Source organism: Hemicordylus capensis, chromosome 11 (genome assembly GCF_027244095.1).
Source record: "Hemicordylus capensis ecotype Gifberg chromosome 11, rHemCap1.1.pri, whole genome shotgun sequence".
NCBI lineage: Eukaryota > Metazoa > Chordata > Lepidosauria > Squamata > Cordylidae > Hemicordylus > Hemicordylus capensis.
The window spans coordinates 9,897,766-9,919,818 of NC_069667.1; the positions used below are offsets into that span (position 1 = coordinate 9,897,766).

Sequence of the window (22,053 nt, forward strand, 5' to 3'; positions counted from 1 at the left end):
AATTGCCCGAACACCAGAGGCACAAAAGACCAGCTGCTGATTGACAAAACGATTTTAGAAAACTGCAAGAGAAGAAAAACAAATCTAAGTGTTGCATGGATTGACTACAAAAAAGCCTTTGATTCATTGCCTCACCCATGGATACTAAAATGTTTAGAAACAACTGGTGTCAGCAAAAACATTCAGATATTTATTTTTAAAAAGCCATGAGCATGTGGAGTACACAGTTAACAATCAATGGTGAGGCACTTGGACAGATTAGCATTAGAAGAGGCATTTTCCAAGGGGACTCACTATCCCCTCTATTGTTTGTAATCGCCATGACCCCACTTTCACAAATACTAAACAAAACAGGCCTCAGATACCAAACATCTAAAACATCAAGTAAAATCAACCATCTGCTGTACATGGATGATCTGAAGTTGTATGGAAAGTCCCAGTCAGAAATTGAATCACTGCTAAACACTGTCCGTATATTCAGTAGCGATATAGCAATGGAGTTTGGACTAGACAAGTGTGCTGCATTAATAATGAAGAGAGGAAAAATAAGAAAAACAGAAGGAATAGAACTGCCCAATGGAAGCAAGATCAAGAACCTGGAAGAGAAAGAACATTACAAATACTTGGGCATTCTCCAGGCTGATAACATCGCACACACTGAAATTAAAAGAAAAATTGGAAGTGAATACATCAGGAGAGTTAGAAAAATCCTCAAGTCCAAACTCAATGGCGGGAACACCATACATGCCATAAACACCTGGGCTATTCCTGTTATCAGATACACTGCAGGAATAATAGACTGGACCCAGGCAGAGCTAGAGACGCTGGATCGTAAGACCAGGAAAATAATGACCATCAATCATGCTCTGCACCCCTGCAGTGATCTAGATAGGCTATACCTCCCTCACAGCTCAGGTGGAGGAGGAATGCTGCAAGTCCATCAAACAGTAGAGGAGGAGAAAAGAGGCCTTGCAGAATATATCAAGGACAGTGAAGAAGATGCACTTCAAATGGTCAATAACACGAAACTATTCAACACCGATGAAAGAAAGCAGGCCTACAAGAAAGAACAAGTCAAGAACCGAGCAGAAAAATGGAGAAATAAGTCACTGCATGGTCAATATTTGCACAATATAAGTGGAAAATCAGACATCACCAAGACCTGGCAATGGCTTAATAATGGCAACTTGAAGAAAGAAACAGAGGGTTTAATACTGGCTGCGCAAGAACAGGCACTAAGAACAAATGCAATAAGAGCAAAAGTCGAAAAATCCACAACAAACAGCAAGTGCCGCCTTTGTAAAGAAGCAGATGAAACAGTGGACCACCTAATCAGCTGTTGTCTAAAGATCGCACAGACTGACTACAAACAAAGGCATGACAAGATAGCAGGGATGATACACTGGAACATCTGCAAAAAATACAAGCTACCTGTAGCCAAAAATTGGTGGGACCATAAAATTGAAAAAGTTGAAGAAAATGAAGATGTAAAAATATTATGGGACTTCCGACTACAAACAGACAAACATCTGCCCCACAATACACCAGATATCACTGTAGTCGAGAAGAAAGAAAAACAAGTTAAAATAATCGACATAGCAATACCAGGGGATAGCCGAATAGAAGAAAAAGAAATAGGAAAAAATCACCAAATACAAAGATCTACAAATTGAAATTGAAAGGCTGTGGCAGAAGAAGACCCAAATAATCCCAGTGGTAATTGTCATCCTGGGTGCAGTTTCAAAAGACCTTGAAGAGCACCTCAACACCATCGGGGCCACAGAAATCACCATCAGCCAGTTACAAAAAGCAGCTTTACTGGGAACAGCCTATATTCTGTGACGATATCTATAACAATTGACAATAAAATTCAGCCATCCCAGGTCCTTGGGAAGGACTCGATGTCTGGATAAAACAAACCAGTCATTAACACCTGTCTGACTGTGTAAACAAGAAATAATAATAATAATAATAATAATAATAATAATAATAATACTGCCCCTTGCACACAAGACCTGCATGCTTTAAAAACACAATCTACTTTGTGGGTCCTGCCTCATTTATGGCTCAAAGCTATTGTTGGGTGAAGGAGGTGATAAACATTTGACAAAGAAAACTATCAGCACCTTTAACATGCACAGAAGATAAGCGATCTACTCTTCAACTGGCTCACAGGCAAATGACTCTTATGTGTGGTTTAAAAGGCTGTTAAAGAGAAACTTTATTTAGAACCCCCAGGCTTCTAGCCGAAGAGCTGCTCCTAAGAACGCCACTGCCAACAACAGCCACTGGAGGGATGTTGTGCTGGGGCTGGATAGGGCCAGTTGCTCTCCTACTGTTAAATATAAGAGAACCACCACTTTGAAAGGTGCCTCTTTGCTTGATTAGCAGAGGTGACTTCTAAATGCACCCGGATAACAAGATGCTGTAACAGTGAAAAGCACTAAAAGAATACCAACAATGCTTGATTGCTGTTTTTTAATTAATTGTTTGATTGATGGAGTGCCGTCAAGTCGGTGTCAACTCTTAGCAACTACATAGATAGATTATCTCCAGGCTGATCTGTGTTTTGCGCAGTATAAGAATGTGTTCAATCAATCAATCAATCAATCAATCAATCTTTCTTCAGCTTTTTAAAATAGTGACAGATAAAAGTGGAAAGCCTCATATTGAAACTGAAAGTGGAAATCTTTACTGGAGAATACAGTCTCCAGGCTGTTTAAGCACATCACCATAAAAAGTCGAATGGAAACCTCTTTGCTCCCAAAGAGGGCAATACCCTCTTCCTCCACCCCCATTTTCTAAGCCATTTTCTATTCCCCTACTGAGAGTCATTTTGAAACTGCCCTACTTCTTCTTCTGCTTCTTACTGGTGTTTCTCTCAACCCTTTCTTTTATGCTGCGAACATGAGAACATTTGGTTGAAAAGCAGTATGTAGATCATCATAATAGTAACAGGAATTCTGCCAATGTTGACGTGGCCCTGATGAAACTGACGTGATGCTTTTGTTGTTGTTGTTGTGCTCCCAAAACATGCAAAGTTAGGAACATAGGGAGCTGCTATTTACTGAGTCAGACCATTGGTCCATCTAGCTCAGTATTGCTTTCCCAGACTGGCAGCGGCTTCTCCAAGATTACAGGCAGGAATCTTTCTCAGCCCTATCTGAAGATGTCGGGGAGGGAACTGGGAACCTTCTGCATGCAAGCATGGAGGTACTCTTCCCAGAGTGGCCTCATCTCCTAAGGGGAATATCTTACAGTAGTACTCACACATGTAGTCTCCCATCCAAATGCAAACCAGGGTTGGCCCTGCTTAGCAAAGGGGACAATTCATACTTGCTACCACCATACCAGCTTTCTTTATCCAGAGCCAAGAGCAAAACTGAAGTAATGTGTGTGTGACTGATGTTCAAACTGGTTGGTCAATGTTCAAACTCAAGATCAAAACCAGTTGTTTGATCTCAGTAACCAAGGCGATCTTCCTCAGATTGTAGCTAAATTACGCGACGTAAATGGGAGAAACCAAAATATGTGAGGAAAGCCTGGCACCCTAACCAAATTTACCGCTACTCATGACTATGAATGAATGTAGTCTCTGCCCCTGTCCTCTCTGCAACCATAGACAAAATGAGTGTTTCATAAAAAGTGATGTGCTGTTGATGATTCCTTCTACTGAGTCAGACCATCTGTCTATCTAGCTCAGTATTGTCTTCACAGACTGGCAGCGGCTTCTCCAAGGTTGCAGGCAGGGGTCTCTTTCAGCCCTATCTGGAGATGCTGCCAGGGAGAGAACTTGGGACCTTCTGCATGCAAACAGGCAGGACTTCGCCGACTGCTATGGCCCTATCACCTTAGAAAAATATCTTACAATGCTCACATGTAGTCACTCATCCAAATGCAAACCAAGGTGGACCCTGCTTAGCTTAATTAACAGTTTATGCTTACTCCCACAAGACCAGGTCTCTCCCTCATGTTAATGAATGCATTAAAAGCTTGTCCGATTTTTAAAATTAAAATATTATTCTTAGATTAAAAAACCAAAGCAGTGCAGAGGGAAAGTGTGAGCACTGTAAGATATTCCTTTCAGGGGATGGAGCTGCTCTGTGAAGAGCATCTCGGTTCCAAGTTCCCTCCCTGGCAGCATCTCCAAGATAGGGCTGAGAGAGATTCCTGCCTGCAACCTTGGAGAAGCTGCTGCCAGTCTGGGTTGACAATATTGAGCTCGATGGACCAAGGGTCTGACTCAGTATATGGCAGCTTCCTCTGTTCCTATGAAAGCACCATAAACATAATAACCCAGTGGTTCCTGACCTGTGCTCCATGGGCTACTGGTCATTCATGAGGGTACTGGAAGTAGTCTGTGGTTGGAGGAAGATAGTTAATAATAAAACAATCATTGGTAAGTCTTACTTTTTTCTCACTGGGTGGCAACAACAACAACAAATATTTATATACTGCTTTTCAACAAAAGATTCCGAAGCAGTTTACATAGAGAAATAATAAACAAATAATTAAGATGGATCCCTGTCCCCAAAGGGATCACAGTCTAAAAAGCAATATAAGAGAGACCCCAGCAACAGCCACTGGAGGGATGCTGTGCTGGGGGTGGGTAAGGCCAGTTGCTCTCCCCCTGCTAAATAAAGAGAATTGCCACGTTAATAAGGTGCCTCTTTGCCCAATTAGCAGGGAAGAGTACTGGGATGAGTACACTTTCTAGTGTAAGTGTACTGGGAGATGAGTGCAACAGGTTTGTGAGTGAGCATTATTACTACTACTACTACTACTACTACTACATTTATATTCCGCTCTTCCTCCAAGAAGCCCAGAGCGATGTACTACATACTTAGGTTTCTCTTTCACAACAACCCTGTGAAGTAGCCTAGGCTGAGAGAGAAGTGACTGGCCCAGAGTCACCCAGCTAGTATTATGGCTGAATGGGGATTTGAACTCGGGTCTCCCTGGTCCTAGTCCAGCACTCTAACCACTACACCACGCTGGCTAATCATAATAAATCATAATTATAATAAATGATTAGAGAAAGCTGAGTTTTTAAGACCCTTGATATATCAGTTTGAGGGTTATTACTGGACCTGTCTCTGCTTTTGGAAGCTCAGGTGGAGGCGGTGGCCAGGGGTGCCTTTGCATGGCTTCGGCTAGTGCGCCAGCTGTGTCCCTTTCTTGAGAAAGCAGATCTGGCCACAGTTATCCATGCCTTAGTCACATCATGGCTGGATTACTGTAATGCACTCTATGTGGGGCTGCCCTTGAAGAATATACAGAAACTGCAGCTAGTGAAAAACACAGCAGCTAGAGTTTTATCTGGAGCTGCCCGCTGGGACCACAACACACCCATTTTGAAAGAGCTGCATTGGCTACCAGTTTGTTTCCAGGTCAAATTCAAGGTACTGGTTATGACCTTTAAAGCCCTTAACGGTTTGGGCCCGGGATACTTGAGGGACCGCCTGCTCCCAAGCGTTGCTGCTCGCTTGTTGAGGTCATCTGAGGGGGCTCTGCTCTGGGTGCTGCCAATGAGGGAGGCTCGGTTGTCGTGCATGTGGGACAGGGCCTTCTCTGTTGCTGCCCCCAGACTCTGGAATGCTCTCCCAGTGGTCATTCGCTCCTTGGATGCCATCACAGTTTTTTAGAAAGCTTGTTAAAACTTGGCTTTTTATCGAGGCCTTTACATGATTGTTCTATTGCTGCTTCTGTGTGTTTTTATCTGTGTACAGTTTTTATGGTTGTATTTTATATATTTTAAATCAGATTTGTTGTCATATTTTTAGCTTCATACTTTTAACTGTCATTTTTATTATACATTTTTTAACTTTTGTAAACTGCCTTGGGATTGTTTTTAATGAAGGGCGGTATATAAATTTGACAACAAATAAATAAAAAATAAATTTGACTCCCATCAGCAAGAGGCTATGTTAAAAATGTCTAAAATGGCTTGCTTACAAGTTGGTCCGCAAAAGCGTTGGATGACGATATAGTGGTCCACATAGGTTTGGGAACCAGACCGGGCATGTTTGGTTTTGCCCCTCAGATGGGTGCTCAGCTTGGCTTGAACCACCAAAGCCCTCGGCAGCAGTAAGTCAATCTTTTTAAAAACAAATTTTAACGGTGCTCGCCACCTTTGAATTGGGCCTGAACCGGCCTGAGAAGTTTGATCTGAACTGGACCCGGTTTGGTCCGATGCTGAGCCCTCGAAGCAAACCAATTTCAAGCTGGTTTGCACATCTCTAATAACCGAACACTGTGACACCTTAACAGGTGACAAACATAGAAACAGCATAACGTGATTGATTAGTGAAATGAATTATAGAGACAGAGGAGGGCCTGTATAGTTAAGGTGGACTGGCCAACCAGCCATCTATCACTGCAAACTCTGCCATTTCTAAATCTAAATACAATCCAAACCGTTCATCCAAACTATCTGAAACTTGACACGGCGCTTCAATATGCTGAAGGCCACCATCTGACCAAATTTCAGACAGAATGGTTGATCATGCCTTCATCTCCTGCTTGTGGACCTCCCAGAGGCATCTGGTGGGCCACTGTGGGAAACAGCATACTGAACGGATAGTTCGTGGGCCTGATCCAGCAGGACTCTTATGTTCTTATGACTTACATTCCTATATGCCCCATCATCTAGACCTGCTGTGTCAGGGGGCTCACATCTATCCTTCTAATGACTCCCTCCTGGGACTGGGAGCGGCTTCTCCAAAGTTTCAGGCAGGCGTCTCTCCCATCCCAATCTGGAGATGCTGCCAGGGAGTGAAGCAAAGCAGATGCTCTACCACTGAACTACAGCCCCCGCCCCCAAAGCCCTTTCAGTGATGTACAGAAGAAGCTGCCTTCTACTGTCAGATCATTGATCCATCTAGCTCAGTGACTGGCATTGACTGGCAGAGGTTCTGCAAACCCTATCCGGAATTGCCGCTTTGTAGGTGGGATCTTTGAAGCTGGGATCTTCTGTATGCAAGCTACCCTGCACCTCTTACAGTGTAGTCACCCATCCAAATGCAAACCAAGATGGTCCAGCTTAGCAAAGGGGACAATTCATGCTCGCTTCTGCAAGACCAACTCTCCTCCCCAAAGGAGAAGCGAAGCAGCTCAGGTCTGCAATCTTATCTTCTAAGATGACTTATTTGTTCATTCCGGTAACTACCTAACGGTGGAAATCCACACCCTTCACCAGAACCATATCCTTGAAACCACATGCTCCGGATGAACATTGCTGTAACAAAAAGAGCAGGTGTGTAACAAGAGGCAGAGTGTTGTGCTTCCTGGGACCCATCAAAAGAGCAACACTCATTTCCTCTGGTCAGAGCAAGAGAGGAAGAGAGCTCGTCAAGCAACCGGTACAGAGCACGGCTGTGCAGGGTTCAGAGTCTGTTTGATCCTTTACGGGAAGACACCTTGCGAATCCTTGCGAATCCTTGCGATCCTTGCGACACCTTGCGATCACACCACTTGTTTGAGAAAGGCCCTCGGAAAAGAACGGAAATCCTTCCCTGACCCCTGGCGGTTGGCTTAGTGTCAGATCCAACTGTGAGCATGAAAATGTAGGAAGGGAATCTTTCTTTCAAAGTTGCAAGAAATATTGAGCAAGAGACTTCGCTCCAGCTCTAGAAAGCAGTTAAGTCAGAGTATTTGAGGAACAAATGAGGCCGTAATAGCTCAGAGGCAGAACCTCTGCTTTGCATGCAGAAGGTCCCAGGTTCAATCCCTGGCAGCATCTCCAGGTAGGGCTGGGAGAGACTCCTGCCTGAAACCTTGGAGAGCTGCTGTCAGTCAGTGTAGACCAGGGATTCTCAACGTGAGGTCCCCAGATGTTATTGGAATTCAACTCCCATAATCCCCAGGCCCAGTGGCCTTTGGCTGGGGATTATGGGAGTTGAAGTCCAATAACATCTGGGGACCCAACGTTGAGAATCCCTGTTGTAGACCAGGGGTTCTCAGTCTGTGGTACTGCAGATGTTGCTGAACTACAACTCCCATCATCCCCAGCTACAATTTAGGGTGGGGTGACGTAGCTCAGCAACATCTGCAGTACCACAGACTGAGAACCCCTGATGTTGACAGTATTTATCTGTCAATCAATCAATCAATCAATCAATAATCTTTTGAAGCTATTCCCACAATCACTAGGAAGAGTGAACCACCAGGCTCACTTGTGGCAACACACAAGTAGACTGATCGTGAGAAGAGCTTCATTGTATGAGATGGACCAAGGCCCTGACTTGGTATAAGGCAACTTCTTATGTTCCCAAGTTGGATAGATAGATAGACTTTCTTACAAATGTTCCTAATAGGGCTTATCCACTTCTCTAGAGCCCCATCCCCAGGTAAGAAGCTGCTATCTGCTAAGTCAGACCATTGCTTCCTCTTAGTATTGTCTACTTTGACTGGCAATCGCTCACCACGGCTTCAGACAGGGATCTCTCCCCTCCCTTCCTGGAGATGCCAGGGATCGAACCTGGGACCTTCTGCATGCTAAGCAGGTCCACTACCACTAGCGCTACGGTCCTATCTGCTTACATCCCACAACGTGGGTCTCTAGCCATCTATCTCCGCAATCTCATAGTTCTGAAATACTGAAGTCCATTTACACGGGCAGGCCATCGTGTTTCCCCTTTGGCTCTTGAAAAGGTGGGATCCTTCCCCACAATGAGAGTCTTTGTCCTTATGACCCAGGTGCTGTTGAATCAGTATCCCATGTGGACTCTTACATCGCTCTTATTAGCATGACGCACATGGTGACTTTCTATTCCCCATCATTGCCAAATTTCCTGGCAGATCTGATGGGATTGGGATCTCTTTGCTTTTATCATCTTATGACTGCTTAATAACTGAAAGGGAAGCAAAATAGTACTGTCATTTGTACCCAGCGAAAGATTCCTGAATTGTGCTTACCCTGAGCCATGTTTTATGTTTTTATGCTTATTGATGTTTCTTATGTCTGTTTGGAGGTTTGTTTGTTTGTTTGTTTTTAAAAAATTGTCTTCTAAAGTTTTTTCTTGTATGTATTCTGTTGGTTATTGGCCTCATGTGGAAGGCATCTTGTATTTTGCTGGCAAATGGAACATAATAAAAATCCTATCCTATCCTACCCTATGCATAACCTATATCCTACCCATAACTACCCATTCTACCTGCCCTGAGCTATTTGGAAGGGCGGTATAAAAATTGAATGAATGAATGAATGAATGAATGAATGAATGAATGAATAATGCCGTGGGAGGAGAAAACTATGTACATTGTGCTGAGCTGCTTGGAGAAAACATAAAAATATAGGACATCCCCCCCGCTAAATGAACAAAAGAAGCACCTTTTAAAAGTGGTAATTCTCTTTATTGAGCAGGGGGAGAGCAACTGGCCCTTTCCATCCCCAGCACAACATCCCTCCAGTGGCTTGCTGTTGTCTATATTGTGTTTCTTTTTTAGATTGTAAGCCCTTTGGGGACAGGGAGCCATCTGTATTTACTTTTTAATTTATATCTATGTAAACTGCTTTGGGAACCTTGTTGAAAAATGGAATATAAATATTCATCATTTTGGTATTCAGAAGAAGAGCCTTGCTGGATCTTGCCCAAGGCCGATCTAGTTTCCCACAGTGGTCCACGAAGTGCCTTGGAAAACCCACAAGCAGGAGATGGTGGCATTCCCCCTCTCCTGCCATTGGTCTCCTGCAAACTGGTATTCAGGGGAACTCTGTCTCTGAATGTGGAGGCCACCCTGTCGGCGTCAGGGCTGCTAGCCGCTGATAGACTTATCCTCCATGAATTAGTCTAAGCCCCATTTAAAGCCTTCCAAGCTGGTGGTTATCACCACCTCCCATGGCAGAGAACGTCAGGGAGAATTTGCATTTAGCAGAATTTAGTAGATAATTTAGCTGGGAAACCCAATCCAATGAGAACAGAGCTCATGATGCGACCTGGAGTCCATTGCTTATAGTCTAAAACAAGCAAGGATTGATTTTAACAAGTTACAAGCTTAGCTGGAAAGCTTGCACTTTGTACTAGCTACCTCATGGTGGAAAGAAGAACAAAGATGAAGGGAATATCCTAAGAGTATCAGTCTACCAATCAGGACTTAGAGCAGAGATTGACAGAGTATGGAGAGGACATGGGGGCAGTCCTTTATTCTCTCTACCTCCACTCCTAATGTCCCTAGTGGTCAATACAGATATCGGTCTTGAGATTCTATGCTTATGGAGTCACATCTCCAACAGATAATTCTATTGATTAGTTATGCATTGTGTGAAAAAGTGCTTCCTTTTGTTCCTATATTTCCTGGGAATCGGTTTCATGGAATGACCTCTTGTTCTAGTGCTGTGAAAGAGGAACAAGAATTTCTGGCTCTCCACTCTCTCCACACCATGCATAGTTTTATAAACCATTTTAATGCCCTTAGATCCCTGTTTTCTAAACTAAAAAGCCCAAGTGTTTTAGCTTTACCTTGTAAGGAAGGTGTTCTTCTCTAACCCCCTGGCCATAGGAAGGATATAAATGTACGAAATGCATGTTTAAAAGCTCCAGTAGGACATACGTGCTATTGACCTTCTAGTCAAACCTTGATTACATTAAGAGGCTATATTATAATCAAATTCTTTAAGGATGGAGAAAATCCAGAGCCCTTTGATAAAAACACGAGTGTAACTTTATCCAGAGACATCTGCATGCCCAACGGAAATGGAAAATCCAATTTTTACGAAATCTCAGACTGACTTAACTGAAATGAATGAACTCCTGATTACCATGAGATTTTTTAAATTATTATTATTATTTTAGGCCATCAAAGCAAAAATACTTATCTCTCTCAGTGAGGTTTCAATGAGGTTGCAAGGGAAGTTGTTGAGCAACTGGAGGGGAAAATGAGCAGATAACTTGTTCTGTTCAAGGAAATGCACAGGAACACAGCTGTGTTCCTGTGTGCAACTCCAAGGGGAGTTGCAATTCTCACCCCATTCACATGTAACATGGAACTATGGGTCCAATGGGCCCAGGGTTCTGCTCTCCACCCCACCCCACACACTCTCCTGTCCGAATTTGGCTGTAACAGAGAGCAGGGAGCCTGCAGTAAGGGAGACTGCAGAGAGGAGGAGGGGCTGGCTGTGTGGGCTTCCTTCTTGCATGAAGGACAGCCTGCACAGCCAATCATAGCCGGAGAGAGGGAGAAGCTTCCTCCCTCAACTTCAGTCACAGAGAACGCAGCCTGAAACTCCGAATTCGGATGTAACGTACGCTGTGTTTAACCTCAGGTTGGCGCAGGTTGGGGCAACTCACTACAACACAAGGGTTCACATTGGAGTTTGAAAACGAAAACCTTGGGTTGCTCGCCTCATGGAACAGGGGTTTCCTGCATTTGGATGTGCAGTTTTAGCAACCTCTGGGCTCTTCAACTCCAGTTTCATGTTATGTGAAAATGGATTTTGTATCCCTCTGTATGATCCCCACTGCACATTGAGGTCATCGGGAGAGGTCCGTCTCCAGTTACCATCAGTACGTCTGATGGTGACTCGGAACAGGGCCTTCTCTGTCGCTGCTCCTGGCCTATGGAATGCACGCCCGGCAGATCTCCGCAGTTTAGGTTCGCTATTGGCCTTTAAGAGAGCCCTAAAGACTTGCTTGTTTGGCCTGGCCTTCCAAGGTTCTTAAATGGTTTTAAAGTATTTTAATTGGTTTTAAATTGTGATGAATTTGTTTTTATATTGTTTGAAGTAGTGTGTTTTAAATGGTGCTTGTTTTTATGTTTTTTAAACTAGCTGTAGAGCCTCTGGATGGGGCAATTTATAAATGTAATAGAGAAGTAAATAAGTAAGTAAGTAGATTCTCACAGTCAGCAAAAAGTGGGAGAAGGGAGCCTAGCTCACTTTTGGAAGATCGTCTGCTGCCACAGGAGCTGCGTGGCTCCCGGCAGCAAACCCTCCTAATTCCCCTTCCCCTTAGCCAAGGTTAGTGGAGCGAGCGCTCCACTAACCCCGTCTTTTTGACTGTGTGTTGCCACGCCGTGGCACCATGCCGCGGCAACATATGAGGAGACCCCTCAATGGGAGGCTGAAACAGGCCTCCTGACCCTGGGGGTCTCTCCAGGATGCCCCACGTGCTCATGTGGGGCATCCTGGAACTTCCAGGGGCCACATGGCCCCCGATCACCGCAGCCCCCGCCAGCTCCATGACGGAGCCAGCAGTCGTGTGGGTGGCTGACCCGGCCACCCTGGGCTGTCTGGAGATCATTTGCAGGGAGAACGGGCTAAGCCCGCTCTCCACGCAAACCCTCTGAAGGCAGGTCTCACCGATTGTGAGACTCGCCTCAGAAAGTAAATGTGCAAATGCAGCCAATAGCTAACCTTTGTTTTTCTTACTAGGTTCAAAGTGGCATATACCATTAAAAATAAAACTGTAAACAGAGAACAAAACAATCAAGATTACAAGCATGGACGGCCCTAGGGTTTCTGATGCCCTTGGCAAAGTTTGTTTTTCCAACCCCCCAGCTGAGAAGTGTAGAGCCCAACCAGGGAATGACCCTGCACACACACACACACACACACACACACCCTGGACACATCATCCACCCAGCCCAGTTCGTGGTCTTATCCCGCTTTCCACTGATCGTGAGAATCACCTCTCTTTCTTATTAGGCCAAACTTTCTATTCTGCTTTCCAAGCTAGTTTTCTCTTCCTGTCCAAGTTCATGTGGCAGGAAAGGCTGGGGTGGCTGGGAGAGGCAGTACCAAGCCAGCTGAAATCTGCAGGGGCGATGACCCTGCACCCCCCTGCACACATGGTCTGATCCAGCCCAATTCCTGGCCAGGAAGGAAGTGCTGGCCTGGCTCCTGGGAGGCTGGAGGAGTCTTCTGCCTACCTGGCTGGACTGACATCTGCTGCTTGTTCTAGGGTAGAGGGGTGGGTGAATGAGGCTTCTTTAAACAATGGAGGTCTTAGAAAACAATGAATTCAGGTTGCAGGATCACACTATCACTGTATTATCAGACACTTTGTTGCAAAGTTCCAGTCTAGTAGATGGGGGAGTGAAAAGGGACGTGTGGGAAATATTTTTTGGGGGAGCACCGCTATCCGTATCTACACCTTAGAGCAGAGCGGCACAACTTGGATCCTCCTGCAGATGTTGGACTACAACTTTCATCATACCTCACTACTGGTCACCATGATTGTGGATGATGGGAAGTGTAGTCCCAAACCAGCTGGGGGCTGAAGTTGTGCAGCCCCACTTGGAAGTCACCCCTGTTGTTCTTCTGGCATGCCTATGGCCTGACCAGTTCCTGGTGGGGTTTTTTTAACAGCTCTGTGCTTTTTTGGGAATCGATTTCATCTGCTGTTCTTGTTTGTGTTTATTCTTTACAACTCACACCGTCTTTTTGAACTCTTTTGGTGTCTGTTGCCTTGGGCATCCCAGTGACAGATCAACAAGGCAGGATATAAATATGATAAGGCAACAGAATAAACAAAGCTTCCTGGACTGTAGCCATCCTGACCGCAATAAACCTTGTGCCATTTTTGTCCTTTGTAGGAACAATCTCTCGGAAGAGCTGGCCCACCCAACTTACCTTGGCCTTAATGGAAGTGCAGAGGCGCGGATGCTGCACAGCACCACACAGGGAAACTGCACCGATCCTGGCATCCACTTCCAGCATTCCCTTTATGCAGTTACATATACAGTCGTCCTCATCCCAGGCCTCCTGGCCAACATGTTAGCCCTGTGGATGTTAAGCTCGTACATCAGAAAGCGGAACAAAACCATCATTTTCCTGGTGAACTTGGCCTTAGCTGACCTCGCTCACATTATGTCCTTACCTCTACGGATATATTATTATATCAACAACGTGTGGCCATTTGGGCTCTTCCTTTGTCAGTTCTGTTTCTACCTGAAGTACCTCAACATGTACGCCAGCATCTGCTTCCTCACCTGCATCAGCATCCAACGGTACCTCTTCCTGCTCTACCCGTTCAAAGCCAAAAACTGGAAACGGAGGTACGATATCAGCATATGCGTCGCCATATGGATCATTTCGGGAGCTAGCTGCCTGACGTTTCCCTTGTCCAGAAAATTTGAAAATCCCACGTCTTGCTTCACCGAACTTGGCATCAAAACAGGCAACAAAGTCACGTCTTTGCTTATGGTGACATTGGCCGAATTCTTTGGGTTTGTGATTCCTCTCGTCGCCATTGTCTATTGCACCTGGAAGACCAAAATGTCGCTTCAGGAACCCCAAATACATTTGCAGAGCACCAGTGAGAAGCAGAAGGCTTTGCGAATGATTGCCATGTGTGCCGTCGTCTTCTTTGTATGTTTTACACCATATCATGTTGTGTTTTTCTTTTATATGTTGGTAAAAAACCAAGTGATTACAAACTGCGCCTCACGCCAAAGTATCCTCTACCTTCACCCGTTTTGTTTAAGCCTTGCAAGCTTCAACTCCTGCTTGGATCCAGTCCTATATTTTTTTACGACATCGGAGTTCCGCCGGATATCGAGACATAGCAGTTTGGCCTTTAGGAGTCGTTTGATGAGCAAGGAAAGTGCTTCGTCTGTTAAGGAATAAAATGATAAAGTCTGACTTTGGGCTGACTTCAGATTCATCAGAGAATTAATTTCTGCATTTGAGTTCCCTGTGCTGAGAGGGTGTGTGTGTGTGTGTGTGTGTGTGTGTGTGTGTGTGTGGCCATGGCCTCGAAGACCTCTTAAGGTCCCTTGTGACTGTAACATGCTATGATTGTGCAGTGTTATCAGAGGCTCTTGGAGCAATTTGAAATGTCAGTGCAAACGCTAGGGTTTTAATTAAATAATTACATCCAATTAAATAAACAGAGCAGGCAAACCCTGTGCATGCACACTCTGAAGTAAATCCACTGGCTTATGTCCTGAATGAATTTCTTCCACTAAAATTAAACGCATGCCTAATGTCTTCTGTTAATTTCAGTGGGACTTGCTCAAGTAAATTATATTAGGATGTCGGTCACTGATTTCAATGGGACCTATTCCTGTTGGGGGCCCACTAACAAATCATGTGGTTCTGCCATCCCCCCCCGTGCTTACCTGTTGGACAGGAGCCAAACTGAAGTTAGGGAGATTGCAGGTAGGAGGGGGCTGTGTGGGCTTCCTTCCGGCATGAAAGACAGCCCCAGCAGCCAATCACAGCTGGAGAGAGGGAGGAGCTTCCTCCCTCAACTCTGGTTACAGCAAGTGCAGCCTGCAATTCAGAATTCGGACATATAGTAGCTGGCTGCAAACCTCAGGTAGGAGCAGTTACTCATTTGAACTGAGGGCTCAAATTGGAGATTGGGAAGGCAAAAAGGAGTTTGTTTCGGTTTTCTGAAGTTTCACAAATTTGTACAAGAAAGTTAACCTCAGTCTCCTTCAACTCCGGTTTCCCATTACGTGTGAATACAGCCTAGGTGTGCATAGAACTGAAGCTTATGCAACATAGGAATGTAAAAGACTTCCTTAAACTGAGTCATACCATTTGTCCACCTAGCTCAGTATTGTCTACACTGCCTGGCAACAGCTCTCCAAGGTCTCAGGCATGCATCTTTCCCAGCCCTATCAGGAGATGTCAGGGATTGAACCTGGGATCTTCTGCAGGCAGAGCAGATGCTCTGCCACTGAGCTGTGGACTTGCCCAAGTAGTGGTTCTCCAGGGCTTCAGGAAGAGCTGTTTCCAGCCTTACCTGGAGATGCCAAGGATTGGGCCCTTCTGCATACAAAGCAGATATTCTACATCTGTATGACAGCTCTATCCAAAAATATCATGTTCCCAAAAGGTCCAACTTACATAAATGTAACTTATGTGGTACATCTGACACAAAGGCTCTGTGTTCCAAGAAGTTCAGCTAAAAATCAATCTTTGATGTCATTAAGCAAGGGGCATTTTATAAGAGAATGCTCTAAATCCTCAATATATCATGGACATATTGGACCAATCCACGGCCCCATGTCACCTTACCACCTTTTCTACAGCAGCTCAGGGCAATGAATGGAAATGTACTTCAGGGAATGTGTATCTTTGTGCATGGAACGTAAATGATTCAAAAGGTGATTCTCCCTTAAAATAGGGAAACCATTTGGCAGATTATTTATGCTGCTTGGACAATAAGCACCGCCTGCTACACCCATGTAAATCTGCAAATTGGCATTCCACTATACAGTTCTCATAGAGGGCTACGCTGTTGATGAGTGTGAATATAATCCAAGTAGCTTGCAAATGCAGAGCCTGGGCTTGACTGCCTGTGAAAACTGCTGGGATCTGTGTGCTGTGGCAGTAAACCCAGTGTCAAAACCTGGCTCTTAGCAAAGGTTAAGGGTGCATATTTCCCCTTAACCTGGCTCCTGAGATTGTGTGTAAGGTTGTGCATGGAACCGGATGGTCTGGTTCGGTTTGAGTCCGAACCTGACCTGACCTGACCTGGCCAGTTTGGTCCAGCACCCCCTTGACCCACCCCCCCTCGGTTCGGTTCAGTTCAGGGGGGTTCACAAATGCTTTTTAACCTTTTTTTAAAAAAATCAAACTTACCCCCTTTGGTGGAGTTATCCAAGGTGGCGGGGGGAGGTTCCCCCTCCCCCCACCAGCCTCCCTTAGTTGCAAAATCAAGCCCATTGCACAGGCATGGCGGCCTCCAAAATGGCCACCGCGCTGGGCAGAATGGTCCAAAAATGGGCCAAAGAGCTTGCAACTAAGGGAGGCCAGTGGGGGGGAGGGGGAACCTCTGCAGACAACCTCCCCCGCACCCCTGCCTTGGATAACTCATCCAGAGGGGGCAAGTTTGGGGGAATTTAAAAAACAAACAAACCATGTACCCCCTGAACTGGCATGGTGGGGTTGAGTTGGACCGAACAGGGGGTGGTTCGGTTCGACCCCAAACAGTCAAACCGAACTGGTTTGATATTGAACACGTTTGACGTCGAACCTGTTTGCACAGCCCTAATTGTATGTCAGCGTAAGCCGCTTGCAACTCGTACTGATACAGAGAAGGGTGGCTAGAGCACTCATCCCCTGGGGGAATCCCCCAGTCCACTGCTGCTACCAGGAGCAGCGAGGATAGTAATCTGTGCTGCTTTTGGCAGCACTGGGCATGTGGGCACATAGCTTGCATGCTGCAGGGGCTCAGAGCAGTCATCTGGGGGAAGGTAGGTTGAATCTTGCCTCCCCCTCACCGTCCACCCGTCCACGCATGAGCATGTGAATAGCCCGCAGTCTCTATATACAACCATGCTTTAAACAATAAATAAAGCCTATCGTTGACAAAAACTGTTTTTCAGCCAACTGTCAGCAGACTCTAAAGTCATCTTTTACCCATTGGACACTCAAATGTCGGTTTTTGAAAATTCGGCTTTTGAAAATTCCAACTGTTAGATTTGTAAAATCTAGGTTTTAAAAATCAGCTTGGGCAAAACAAAAAACAAAAACACAAAAAACCCCCAGTGGCTGAATAATATTCAATTCCAGCTTTGATTGGAGGAGTCCACTTAAAGAAAGCTGTTGATAGAGTGTATGTGTCAGGTTGTCTCATCCCTCTGAGATCATGCAGATTCTTATGCTAGCACTGAGCATTAGAACATGATAAAACGTCAGGCAGAATTACATGGGAAAGTGGCCCAGTTTTTGATCTCACTTTAAATATAAGGGCACTATCTTGGGGGGAGAATATGGGTTTCTTCTGCCACCCAAAATTCTCTGCTCAACTTCAACCATTGGTTATAGATATCAGGTGAATGCTGGGTGGTGGTGGAGTTGGAATTTTCATTCATAGGGAACCTGACAGTTTCCACCCAATATTTCTGGGGTTGGACGACACAGGTTCAGCCCCATTCATGCTTCTTATGATGGGAGCTCTATTCCACAAAAGTTGATGCTTCAATAAATGTGTTAGTTTTTAAGGAACCACATATGTTATTGTATATTTTGTAAAAAAAATTAAAAAAATAATAAAAATAAATAAAAATGTAATAGCCTTTATAGGAAGAAGCAATTCCATCCCTCTGGGCACTATTTTTCCTCCATTTTGCTTTCTTTTCTTTTTCCCCCTTTTTTTTTGAAAAGCCATAGGGAAATGTTTTGATACTGCTGTGAGTTTGGGAGAGAGAGTGGGCTGTTCATTCTTTAGTAGTAAGTTCCTTACTACCTGAGGCCGATCCTGAGTGGCTTTGTTAATAGCTGCTCTCACCTTTGAACCTATAAGATTCAGGAGCTGGCAAGAAAGCTGAGACACCTCAAAGTGCAAGGTTTCTGCTCTCTGGGAATGAAATAACCTACAGCTGACCTTTAGAGATGGTCTTCTATTTCTAACTTCATCCAGTGCTCACCCTGTATCGTGTAAATAAATAAAATATTCCAAAGGCCCCAGTCTGCAGTGACTTTTCTTCCCAGGGCAATCAGAATCCAAGCATGATGCTCAACCCTGGAACTTATTTATACAGTAGTCCAATTTCTATATGGCTTTAATAAAACTCATCCCAAGGCAGTTTACAAAAGTCCAAATGCAATAAAGCTCCATAAAAATCACACAAAAACATTAAAATCAATCCAAAACAATAAGAACCGTAAGAAAACACCAACAAGCCGCTCCTCAATGCTCAGGGAAGTGAGACAACCAAAGCAGCATAACATCAACTATTTCAGGTGCATCCTGTCACGTATTTTTAACTGCTGATCACCGAGAGCTTGCTTTGGCTTTCTTCCTTCCAGTCCTTACAAAGCCAGAAAAGGGGCCAAATCACATATATTTTGCTACACTACTCAGGAACAAAACATGTTTTCAAATGGCAAAATAAAACCATAGCAGGGTTTGCTATTAACTTTGACTTATAAGGTGGGAATTGGAAAATGGTAAATCTTTTCTTAATACCAAGAAGCTCTGGTAAGAACTAATCTGTCTATTTGCCTTTTGCTGTAATCTTAATTGATAATTACCATCTGCACAAGTTACTGTATCCCACTTCCACTTCAAAGATTCATGAACCCACCATCTTGAATTGGGGTGGATGACATCATCACAAACGGTGCCATTGAGAAGTCCCTATGTGTTCCTACAGCTGTAGCAAATTTGGTTCAAATTGGCTGGGCGATTCACAAGTTAGCCCAACTATGTCTCAAATGTTCACATGTTGAATTGGGGTGGATGACATCAACACAAACTATGCCTTGAGGTGTTCCTGTGTGTCCCTTCAACTGTGCCAAATTAGGTTCAAATCAGTCTAGGCATTGTGAAGTTCACAAACACACATACATACGGGATGAGCACGGAACTGGACGGGGGTTGTTGGAAGACAAGGGGGTTGTCTTTAAGGGCAGGGGAGGGTGCACTTATCCCTCTCTGCACTTTCCCCCTGCTGGTGCTTGGTTTTTTGATAGTCTGTCGGGATGGCAGGAAGTACCCGGAAGTACCCAACGTGTGCAGGTCTAGGGAAGTACCTAATGTGCACGCTTGCAAGTGCTCCATATGTGCCTGCGCACCGAATGCACGCAGGTGCGTCGGGTACTTCCAGGTACTTTTGGTCAAGGGGGCAACAGGGCAACAGGGAGGTAATCTGCCGCCCCGACTGACTTTAAAAAAAAACAAGCGCTAGCGGAGGGAGGGGTAAGTACACTAAGTACACCGTCCCCTGCCCTTAAATACAACACCCTGCCTTCAAACTGCCGGTCATTCAAACCTGTTCGGAGGCCCAGAAAGGGCCTCTGAACTGGTTCCATGCATATCCCTAACAGAGAGAGAGAGAGAGAGCTGGGTGATCTCATAAGCTTATTTTCCTTAAGGAAAGTAGGCTTCAAAAAAGGTTGGCATGACATCACACTGCTGTGCTGTGCCTCTAAGGATACTTAAAGCTCATTAAAGGGGCAGAAAGAAGGATATCAATATTCTTTTCAAACAGCTTTGTTATTCCTACAGGACCCCTCTGGGTGGGAGGATCATAGGAAGCAGCCTTCTCAGACCACTGGTCCATCAAGCTAAGTACTGGCCACCTTCAGACATAATGGCAAACTGGAGGCAACCATGCCAGAGGTGAACCCACGGTTTCGTCACTAAACTGCAGATTTGGCTTTTGACCCCAAACCTGAATTTGAACCTTAAGTTTGCATTGAGCTTCGCCGCCGAAACCTCAGGTTTGAAGACGGCATCATGTTGTCCAGATTCTGCTGCTGTGTCCTCTGGTTTGTGCAAAAGCAGAGCTAAGGGTAGGAAGCTCCTCCCTCTCGCCTACTCAATTGGATGCCACAGCTTTCCTTCATGGGTCAGAGAAAGCCCATATAGCCAGTTCCTCCCCTATTGCAGCCACCCGAACTGCAGATTGCAATCATCTGGGAGCGTGCTGGGGGAATGGAAGGAAAATGTGGGGTCTTTTGGACCCATGGTGTGCCATTTGCCATCCATCAGTTTGCTTGCCTGCCTGCCTCCTTCCTTCCTTCCTTCCTTCCTTTCTATTTCTATGTGTAAACCACTTTGGGAACTTTTGTTGAAAAGTGGTATATAAATATCCGTAGTAGTAGTAGTAGTAGTAGTAGTAATGTCCAAAGGCAGCCATTGTCTACACTGGCTGGCAGCTGCTCTCCAAGGTTCCAGGCAGGAGTCTCTCCTAGCCCTACCTGGAGATGCTGCCAGGGATGGAATCCTGGACCTTCTGCCTAGTAACATAAGAAGCTGCCTTATACTTAGTCAGTCCACTGGTCCATCTAGCGCAGTAATGTCTACACAGACTGGCAGCAGCTTCTCCAAGTTTACAGGCAAGACCAATTGTGTAGTACTGTAGGGATGGGCAGGAACACAGTCCCAGTACTTTATTCCCTCCCAAGGCCTCATCAGGGTTGCAAAGCCCTTTGCTTTCTACAGGGAAATAATATGCTCCTCTTGCTGTTCAAACAGTTTGTTACATCACTGAATATCAGACTGCAACTGCTTTTATTACCATCCTTCCTGATTTCTGTTACAAGGAGCATCCTCCACCCTTTGTGGTTGACCATCTAGACTGCTCTACTGGGTGAATCACCGCTTGAGGTTCAAGCTCTGTAGGATGAGGAAACTCCTGTCAACTCTTGTAAGAGAACCACCAAAAATCCTGCTTCCGTCTCAGGGGTGTATGTGGCTGATGGGGTGGGTGTTGCTATGGGGGCTGTCATGAAGAGCACTTGCACTTCTGGATGTTGGAAGCCTACTCTGGAAAGAGAAGGAGCAGCTTCAGGGGGTGAGCCTGCTTTTCTAATCAACAACATCTAACCATTTCCCCCTTTAAACTAACTAACAAGAGGAGGGGAGATTTTGAGGGGCTGGTTTCTCTTTAAGGGATTAGTCCTAGTCTCTGTGTGTGTTATTTGCCAGAGCTAGCATTTGCCAGGGCTAGCAAATTCTTGTGTTTTAGTTTGTCCCTGCCTGGAGGGGGTAGAGTCCGCTAGGGCTGGGGGAGGCCACACATTCCTTTGACTCACAGCCTGTGTCTCAGTTGGAAGACTACTCTCTACATAAGAGGTGAAGGTCCGAGAGCATAGAGAACACAGCATAGCAGACAGAACACAGCGAACAGGGATAGCAAACAGGACGTTGGAGTTTTGCAGGAGTTTAGCGGGAAGTGTGCAGGGGAGCCTCGAACAAGCCTCTGTGATCACAAGGAGCCTGGTGGAGAAGAGAAGGTAAGTACAAATCCCTCCCTCATATTCCTGAGAAGAAAGGCTGTTTGGACAATTAAATAGCTGACCATTACAGCTGAGATCTATCCTTCAAATAAACTATCTCTAAATACTATAAACAGCCAACAAAACCACTATGAAGCTAGAAAGCCAGCAGGAGAGGGGCTTCCCACTATATTGCACAGAGTGCCACATGTATGACTATTTGTTCCATGGGCAGAAGTCATGGGTGTGTGCTCGGTGCAATCTCCTGGCTATCAGGGAACAAGTCCGTTCCCTCAAGACCAAGGTGGCGGATCTGGAGAAGCTCAGAGAGACAGAGAGGCATGCGGACGAGACCTTCAGGGACATGATAGAGACATCCCACTCCAGGGCTGATAGCTCCTCTACTGTCAGGGAGAATGAAGGTCTCGGGC

General features: G+C 45.2%; 1 protein-coding gene across 1 annotated transcript in view; it reads left to right on the forward strand.

Moving 5' to 3' along the window:
- Positions 1–14,855, forward strand: part of LOC128335626 (putative P2Y purinoceptor 10) — a 28,950-nt gene extending 14,095 nt beyond the window's left edge. The window contains exon 3 of the mRNA XM_053274212.1: positions 13,534–14,855. Coding sequence (XP_053130187.1) covers positions 13,534–14,566 — 1,033 coding nt within the window. The 3' untranslated portion in view covers positions 14,567–14,855. The remainder of the gene's footprint in view (positions 1–13,533) is intronic.
- Positions 14,856–22,053: the final 7,198 nt, after the last annotated feature.